General features: G+C 36.0%; 1 protein-coding gene across 1 annotated transcript in view; it reads left to right on the top strand.

Moving 5' to 3' along the window:
- Nucleotides 1-9,706, top strand: part of PAN3 (poly(A) specific ribonuclease subunit PAN3) — a 76,963-nt gene that overhangs the window by 51,314 nt on the left and 15,943 nt on the right. The window contains exons 12-16 of the mRNA XM_010168017.2: nt 1-100; nt 261-377; nt 472-573; nt 8,366-8,531; nt 8,979-9,066. The exon at nt 1-100 is cut by the window's left edge and continues 71 nt beyond it. Of these exons, the coding sequence (XP_010166319.2) occupies nt 1-100; nt 261-377; nt 472-573; nt 8,366-8,531; nt 8,979-9,066 (573 nt within the window). The remainder of the gene's footprint in view (nt 101-260; nt 378-471; nt 574-8,365; nt 8,532-8,978; nt 9,067-9,706) is intronic.

A 9,706-nucleotide genomic window follows, 5' to 3' on the forward strand; every position in this document is an offset into this window, starting at 1 on the left:
AATCGGATACAGAAAACAAGCAACTTTGGGTACATTACATCATGCTATAAAGCTGTAAATAGTAAAGATGACCTGCCATATTGCCTTCGGAGGATACATGGTGAGAAAAATTGAGTTGTCTCAATAGGACTAGCATTCCTAAGCATGCCAGTCATATTTTAATGTCTGGTTACTTTTCAGTAGTTTCAGAAGAAATGTTGAAGTGTAAAATTCTCCCCCAAACATTACATTTTTAAACCGTGGCTTTTGTTCTTTTCTAGGTTTTCGTCTTGTTAACACAAAGTGCATGGTGTTGGTTGACATGTGGAAAAAAATTCAGCACTCAAATATAGTAACCTTGCGTGAAGTGTTTACCACTAAAGCATTCGGAGAACATTGTAAGCTTTTTGGGTTTTTTTCCCCTACTGATGTGTTAAGACTTTTTTCTAAATATGCTTGAGTTAGTAATTGTCACATGTTTCTATTTTTAAGCTCTTGTGTTTGCATACGACTTTCATGCTGGAGGAGAGACTATGATGAGCAGACACTTCAATGACCCTAGTGCTGATGCCTATTTCACAAAACGAAAATGGGGTAAGGAAGATACATTATTATACAATACTTCTGTAAACTATTTCCAGTACTTAAGCAGATTAAATACCTGGTCAGAAATAGTTGTTAAATTTAATTTTTTAGATAATTAGTTCTGTCAAACTTTTCTTCACTTTCTATTTGTAAAATTTCTGAATAGAATTTTTTTTTTTAAGTAACAGAAAAGTGTAAGTAGAGTTAAAAGTTAAGGTAAAAGTCTAACAATGAATAATTTACTTTTGTGGTTGCATTTGACTTATGACTAATTTGCAAAATTGACCTCAGTTTGTAGGGGAATTACAATTCCTTGGCAGAGGAAATGTTTGAACAGGATTGGGAACCAAGAACTCTGGGGTCCTATTCTATTGCAGGTCTCTCACCAGGTGATACCTGTTTCCAAAATTGTAAGACACATCCTATATCAATGCGATGCTTCAAGTGGCCTTCATTTATAGTTTTTTTTTTCTCTTGTAAAGTGTTTGGAGGGCTAATTAGACAGCATTTTATTTAATATTTTGAAATGTGAAGTACTAGTTAAAGTTGACAAGAAATGGATTGAAAAACCCCTGTAACAGTCTTCAGACACAAATGTCACATCATAGATCTAATTTTTTTTTTTTTCAGATTTATATACCTTCAAAAGAGTCACTAAAGCTACACCTACATTGATAAATAAAATCCATCATAGTGTGGTCTGTGGCTCAGGAGAGCTCATAGTCATATGGCTAAGCTTCTTCTCCTCCAAAACAGTATGCTGCCAATTGTACTGCCTAGCAGGACCAGTTCTCTGACCAGTGCAGTCCCACAAAGCTATTAGTACAGCCTAGTGCAATGCTGAGAAAGAGAAATGGTCACAGCTGAATGGAATCACAGAAAGACTTAGAGTAGGAAGGTACCCTCAGAGCTCATTTGTCACATCTTCCTGCTAGATGCAGGTCCAACTCTGAAATTAGATCCAGCAACAGGGACAACCAGAGGACCATGACCTGGCCTTGTTTTTGGAGTAGATGTTCCCTAAATGTCTTTAAGCTGCCAGTGTATGAAGAGAAGCAGAAGCTAAGGTTTCTTCTTTCTTGTGCCTTTTGATATTAGAACCTTTAGCTGTGAATTCAATCTGTTTCAGATGTTGACATGGAGAACTTTTCTTGGCTGTCCAGCAGATCAGAGTATAATGGATTAGTAGTGTGTGAATACATTCAAAGGCTTGTAGATCCCTTACATGCTTACATACTGAGTAACTCCCACTGGCTTTGAACTGAGCTGACTGGTGTAAGTGAGGTAGGAACTTGAGTTCCACCATTGTTTTTGGTGGTAATATCTCAGAGGGAACCCTAGACTGACTTGTCATATCCTATGGCAAGTCAAAGGATGAAATTACAAATTCAGTGAGCCTGATGTGAAACTAATTTGGTAGGTTAAACGTGGAGCACCTACTGCCAGGTTAATAACTTACGTGCACTACTAGACTTCTGAGTGTCTCCCACTTGTGGTTTTCAATTTCCATGTAAAACAGTCCTTGTTAAGTTTTTATACCTCTCTAGAGTATTATAGAAGAATGATGACTGTTCTAGATAAAATAATAGAAGGTATAATGAAATTCTTGGGGATATATTTTTTTTGTCACACTGGAAAAAAATTGTTTTGCTCCTATAAAGGGCAGTTATGTGTCATTAATCTATCAAAGTTCTTTGAAGGAAGATTCAGTAGATAAGATCTTGGATTTTCAATGAAGTCCTTCAGAGTCTCTAAAAGAAACTTTAGTGACTGTGAGATAAAAAAGAAAGTCCTCAGGTTAATAACTTGTTAGAAGATGAGAAACAGAGTAAGAGTGAACAATTGATTTTCACAGTGAAGGGAGAGGACTGATGGAGTCTCACAAGAATATGTGCTGAGAGTTGTATTTCTTAACACATTCACTTCTTTGTACCCAAGATAAATAATGATCTGTCAAAATTTGCTGAATATACCAAATTATTTCGATTGTTAAACAAAGGCCAATTGTGATGGATTGCAGAAGGATCTTGCAAGACTGGGGCTCACTCCTGACAATCTAGGAGGTGATATAACATAAACTGATGTGATTGAGGGAAAATATAACTCTAACTTTAAACATAAAATGATGGCCTTTGTCATGGCTATTACCACTCAATAATAGATCTGGGGCTGTAGTTAAGTAGATTAAGGAAAATATTGTCCTCTTGCTGAATAGCGGTAAATAGGAAATGGATTGTTGCAGGTTAAGAAAAGAGTAAACGGTGAAATGGAAGACATTGTATTTAAGATATGGATGCATCATAGTCATACGTGTAGCTGTGGTCCTCCTTACACATTTTGTAGGGTATAAAAGACCAGCAAAGAAGTTAAGAGGTGACAGGGATGATCAAAAGTGAGGACCAGCAAAGTGGAATAATACTTTTCTTGCTCTTAAAGATGGATGGGAATATCATGGGGTTAAAAATGACTGGAATGTAGTAGGTGTCTGAAAAATCATCAGGGATAAAGAAAAAATGAATAATCAACAACAGTTTGCTATTTCTTCCCGCCTAGAACTAGGGACTCACAAATGAAACTAGTCAGGTAGCAAATTCAAAACCTATGTGAGGATCATTAAGCCATGAAACTTGGTCACAGATTATTGTGGATATTTGTCCGAATTCAAGGGAAAAGTGGGCTTACTCATGGAGGAGAAATACATGAGGACTGTTAATTGTACAGACACTATCTGTAGTTCAGGAGATCTCTGAGCTGCAAATCATTGGAGGCTAGTAGAATATTCTATTTATGTTCGCACACTCAGGTGTCTCTTGCAAGCTACTGTTCTGATTTTAGTGTATGTGTCTTTGAAACAGGCTACAAGGCTATCTGGACTTTTTGACATACTGCAACTTCCTTCTGTAGGTAGGGATGGTCTTTGAAGCTGGAAATAAGACATCAATTTCAGTTCAGCCAAACTATGGTATTATTTAATTAAAATGAACTGTTGTGGCAGAACTTACAGGGATATGCAAGGAAGATACCTCTGTCCTACCTGTGGTATTTCTCATTACCTGCTCTTCCAGTCTTTTTATTAGATAAATTAGGAAAAAAGTCACCTGAAATTCCCCAATTTTGCCAAATCTTTCTGTACATCCTTGCTTTGGCCTTTCTTTTTTGGTAACTGCTGCTTTCTAGTCTGGTCCTCAGTAGAAGGAGCAATTTGAGAGAGAAATAAGATTGCATACCTATAACTTGATTTCTCAGAATTGCCTGCCTTCATGGATCCTTTCTCCATCCCCTCACAGAGTTTCTTGGCCGTCTGCCTGCCTAGAGGAGACTCCCAAGAGAAGCAGGGGAATGGATGGAAGTTGGGTACTCTACAGCATGAGGCCCAGATTAGTACAATTGCTTTTAAAGGTTTTAGGAGGCACAACACTGTGAACCTGATCAGTGAACTCAGAGAATTTGATTTCAGGTATGCAGCCTTATTTACATTGAACACTGCAGTTGGCAACACGAGACTTTGAGAGTTAAAAGATGAGGATTATGGTTTATATAGCTGTCTTGCATGTTGCTGCTGTCAGTGTGGGCAGTTTTTGTTTTTTTTTTTTTTTCTTCTTGCCATGTTATTTACAGACCCTTTACAATACTATTTTGGAAGATACTTGGTGTGGAAAAAATAGCAGCTTAAATTTATTTTTATACTGTAAACTAATGTCTTTGTTGCTTCTGAATTCTATAGAATTTATTGCTTGTGTTCTTTATGCAATGAAATATCCTCTTTCTTCAGATGGTACATTGTGATAATCCAATGTTCTGTTGTATTTTAGTAAATTTTAACAAGTTTTAAAATCAGGAGTCTGACTTTCCAATTAATTATTACTTGGAGTACACTGATTTGAAAAGTTCCTCTTTGATTCTCATTCCTGGCATTTCCTCAGTATAAGGAAGTATAAGTACATACTTTTATTTCTATCAAAAGTGTTGAAACATTAAATCTGTCATTCGGGAACTTGTTGGCTTTCTTCTACCTTTCTGATATTTCTCAACTTCAGATTATAGTGCATGTTAGTGCATTTATCTCTGCAGAAATTAAGTTCTCTTTAAATAAGCAAATTAACCCAAAAGCACTGAAATGTTGTACTTAACAGCCCAGTAATTAAATGGTAAACCACATTCAGAATGTATGTATTTTAAAACTATCAGCTAGAAAATCCTGGCAAATTAGCAATAACTATCCACTGCTGCCAGTAAGGCTTTTTCTTTGTCCTGGTGAGTTTTATGTGGTTGGCAGAGATAAGCATGCCTTTGATATGTCCTTTGGTCTGTTTACTAAACATGCTCTGAGTAATTAAATGTTGGTGTACATGCTGTTAGTAGTAGTTTTCAGCACCACAGATTCTGCTTTTCAGCAAACAAATACTTTCTAATGAGGATAGGTAAGTTTTCTGGACCTTGTTTTCCTTTGGATACAGTAGTATGTAGTGCACAACAGTGGACTTCACTACTGACTTTACAGGTTTTACATCCCCAGTTGCTGAATATTTTTACATAAAATACCTCTTCTGTTGAAAAAGTAGTAAGTTGTATACTTAGACTGTGATGAGGATATGTCAGAGTATGTCAGTATTGAAAGTCAATGCGATGTTCTTGAGGACAAAATATGTGACTAATATTTATCCTAAAATACCTTTGCCAAAAGCTGCAACTTTTTCAAGTAAATTCAAGTTTTAAACATCTTCATATTTTTTTTACAAAATAAAGTGCTGCCCTAGTAGTTCAGAACCTTTCTGTGTATTGAATATTGTAAAACCAAAGCACAGATTTCCCTGGAGAAGAGGGAGAAATGAAGGCTACTGCATTTGTCTTACTTTCAGTACTTTAACTCAGGAACACTAAGCAAACACTGAGCAATTCACAGTTCTTAATGTAAAAGACTTATTTGCAGGCCTGAGAGATTGGATTTAGTGAGCAGCTAGATCTTCTTTCATTGGACTTCTGATTTTTTTTTTAATATATATTTTTTTTCCCCCGTAACTGTCTGATGAGAATTGCTGTTTGTTAGCATGCTTTCTGACAGTGTTCCTGATGATGTAAAACAGATCCTACTGCTGGTGGTCACAGCTCTTTTCCCACCCTGGGACTATCCCTGGCTTTATCCTTGCTCTAGGGAACTCAATTTCAATTTAATGCTTTTTTTAACAAATAAAAAAGACTTGCACACACCAGTGCAAAGGGGCCATTTCTTGCTCAGTGGAGAACATCATGCCACAGAACTTAAAAATAAATAAATAATGCTGGCAGGGAGTTTATTTTAACCCAGCAAGGAAAAATAATGTATAACCTGTGTTTTTTGGAATGGCAGTTCTTTAACTTTTAATCTTTTCCATTAGCATCTGTGTTCTGCATCTCAGAGAGATGAAAGTAGTGGGAGAGTCTGCCTGGCAGTAGGTGGGAAGAACATAATCTGAAATTTTGCATGTCGTGGCTGTGGATTCAGCCTGTGGTAGGAAGCCTTTTTCAAATCAACCATGAAGCCACTAAAATACCACTTCTTGGCATAAAATAATTCTGGTCATTTTTGTATTATTTTCTTGTATTCCTGTTATGTTTTTTCATTGTGTTCAGTACTTTTTGGGAAGCTTCCCAAAACTTTGTGTTTTGCCTGGAAGTGAACCTTTTGGGTCCCATCTCCTTGGGTCCTTGCTCAAGTGCCATCTGTGGCAGGCCTGATGCACCTTCATGGGACGTACTTCATGGTTAACACTGCAGCAAACTGAACTGCTTTTAATCTTACATATTTTGAAGAGCTAGGTATATAAGAAGGCATTTAAGAACTGATTCTTCCACTGTTTTAGCATTTAGTGTATGGGAATGTGGGGTGCAGCCAACTGGGGTGCAGTCTGAAAGCAGATGCCTAGATTTGGCTGTAGCCTCAAGCAAGTCTTTCCAATAGTAAAATAATGTTGTTGCTTGATTGAGATTTTTGTGGTAGAGGGGGATAAGCTGTGTTGAAGTCTAATCTTTTAGCTTTTCAGCATATATTGGATATTCTCTTGGTTACATTGCCTTTATCTGGAAATCAAAGGGCAAGTGCTGTTGTTTTTGTTGTATGCAGAAAAATAACCCCCAAGTTTTGGCTTTTCTCTCTCTTTGGGATATTATAGCAACATTTCTATTCTGGAAGTCTTTATTTCATAAAGATTTAACTCTGTCTTACAGTGTCCATACGCATTCCTGTTAAACATATCACAAGTTGCTGTTTACAGTGTATTCTATAGATAGTAACTGGCGAAAGAACCTCATCTAATAAAGGAGGTTATATCTTTGTCATTTTATATCATTAAATTTTTTGTCATGCTGAAGAGAGAATCATGAGGAGGGGAAAAAGTTTGCTAATGCGAGACTTCTGGTATGCTGCTTTGTGGGAAGTGATTTGCATAATGATTCATCAGGAGGCCAGAAAAAACAGACTATCTCATTATATTCAGCCTTCAGTAGACATGCCAGGCATATTGCTATTTAAAGGAAGCAGTGTCTTGATCTTTATAATATAAACCAAAGCACCTTAAACTTGAAAAATAAAGTTTAAAAACACACAAAAGCTCAGAAATGAAAGCTGAGAACATTCCCAATTTCTAAGTAAAAGTATTTTAGTAATCTGTTTCACTTTTTAACTCTTGTTTGTGTGTACGTGTGCAAGCACACATGCACAAAAACTTAAAAAAACAAAACAGAAAAACCTCAAAAAACCCAAAACAAAACCAACCAAAAAAACCCAAGCAAGGAACAAATGTTTGGAGCAGAGAAGTGAAGTCAGTTTACAACTGAATTAGATGCTTACCCGATTTTACTGAATACTGATGGTATTACTGGTCTGAAAATTAGGAAAATCAGTACTGAGGCAACCTCATGTAATACCTATTATGTTTTGTAAAACTGAGATGCACTGTTTTACTTTGGGTGTGTTTTCTTCTCTTACTTCAGCTTTGTGCCACGCAAACAGCAACACCTTTCTATTACACGCATCTTACTAAAAATAACATTTGTTATCTATATCTTTATTTTTTCACTTCTGGCTCAGTATTACTTGGAAACAGTTTGCAGTGTAGCATGTGAGTGTGTGTTTACAAAAAATTAGTTTTACTTTTGAAAGGAGGACTGCAGATCCATTTAAAAAAGGGAGTGATGCATTGTTTTCATGTGGCCCATTGAACAGGGCCATGTAGTGATGACTTGTCAGGGAGTTGGGTCACAGCAGAACATGTGAAGTTGTGTTCAGTGACATTTAGCTACCAGATCTTCTAGTCTGGTTTGTCCATGTAATTTGAAACTAGCTTGTTACTTTGTTTCATCAGATGATAGAGAATATTTAATTTGTAAGCTTTCCTACGATAAAGGAGGTAAAAATGGGATCTGTTGCAGCTATTGTGGTACATGCTCGTTGTTTCAGAATATCAGCATTTTTACTTCTGAAGTACCTGAATGTTTTGATGTATCACCCACTTTCAACAGTTTCTATCTGGTGGTCTTTTTGTAGTGATTATTCAACCTAAACTTTAAAAATCATCATATTTTCCCTGAATTTGAGAGTGAAAGTAATCATGCCTAATGAATTGTCAGCATTTTAAAATGTGGTGTCTCTCAAAAAAAACACAAAAAACCCTAACCCAACCATTAAAACACAATAAATAAGTCTTTTGAGGACTGTTAAGAGTTGAATGAAATGGGTATGTGAATTAATTATATAATTCAAAACGTGCTAACTTTATTTTAATGTAATAGCCTTTTGTTGATGCTTACAACATTTTGCTTCTAGGTCAGCATGATGGACCTCTACCACGGCAGCATGCTGGATTGCTTCCAGAGTCTTTGATATGGGCATATATTGTGCAGCTCAGCTCTGCATTGCGGACCATTCATACAGCAGGACTGGCATGCCGAGTTATGGATCCAACAAAGATTCTAGTAACGGGCAAAACAAGGTAATGAAAGCGTTCATTCTCACTGTGTACTGTGATCTCTGTTCATGGTAGCTGCTGACCGTGCAGCTGTTACAGAAATAAGAAAGTCTAACTAGAAAGTTCTGTTACTTTTAACTGGCATGAGGCTAAAAATTAATACAAGCTAAAACTTGTAGATTTTTTTAAAGTACTTTTTAAACGTATTTTGGGAAGACTTATGTGTTATCCTCAAAGTACTGTTCAGAACCACTAGTGATAATTTAGAAATTAGTCTTTGGTTTATAAACAAATCGACAATCTGTTGCATTTTATCAAATAGTAAAATTAGCATTTTCTGTTTCATAGTAATTTGTTGAGTACCCATGACTTTTTTTGTCATATCAAAGCATTCAATGACTGCTAGAGGAAAAATTGAGCAACCGACAAAATTTAATGACACTTCTTCCTTTTCTGTTCTTGTTCCTAAAGGTTACGAGTTAATTGTGTTGGAATCTTTGATGTTTTGACATTTGACAACAGTCAAAATAATCCACTGGCATTAATGGCTCAGTTTCAGGTAAGACAGCAGCACCATAGTTAGATTGTTGACCTGGGAGGAGTAGTACTAAAAACCGGTGTGATTCCTTTTGGAAGACAACTATTTTATTGTAGTCCAGTATATCTATCTCTAAATAACTGTATTTTTTATTCCTGATTTTGTGTTAGTTCTGCTGTACAGTATTCAAATTTACTTGTAATTTAGAAATGTGAATGCTTATTTTGCTATCTTCTGTTTCTAAAATTTCAGCAAACTCACCAAACACGCTGAAATATTAGTGTTTAACAAACTTAAGTCAGAAATGGTTAGAAAGATGAACTTCTAAAAGAAGTAGAAAAATCTTGAATTTAGTGTTAGAGATCAAAAAATAATAGTTGAGTAACAGTTTTTGCTCTGCTTTCTTTTTTTGTTACTTTAACAAAAATAACTAAGTTTTGAATACCTGTTCACAGAGGAGTAAGATCTTTTAAATAACTGCATTTAGGCCTTCTCACTCCTAAAAGGTTCTAGTGTATCAATGTATCTTTTAGGCTTCTAGTTTTTCTGTGCTCTCCTGATGTTTTCTGAATTGTGGACTCTGCATAATTCCTGAATTAGGAAGAATCCCTTTAGACTTAACAAAAACTGTTCCACAGTTATCTGGAGCATCAGATTGTGC

This window comes from Antrostomus carolinensis, unplaced genomic scaffold, assembly GCF_000700745.2.
Source record: "Antrostomus carolinensis isolate BGI_N321 unplaced genomic scaffold, ASM70074v2 scaffold8175, whole genome shotgun sequence".
In the NCBI taxonomy this organism is placed as follows: domain Eukaryota; kingdom Metazoa; phylum Chordata; class Aves; order Caprimulgiformes; family Caprimulgidae; genus Antrostomus; species Antrostomus carolinensis.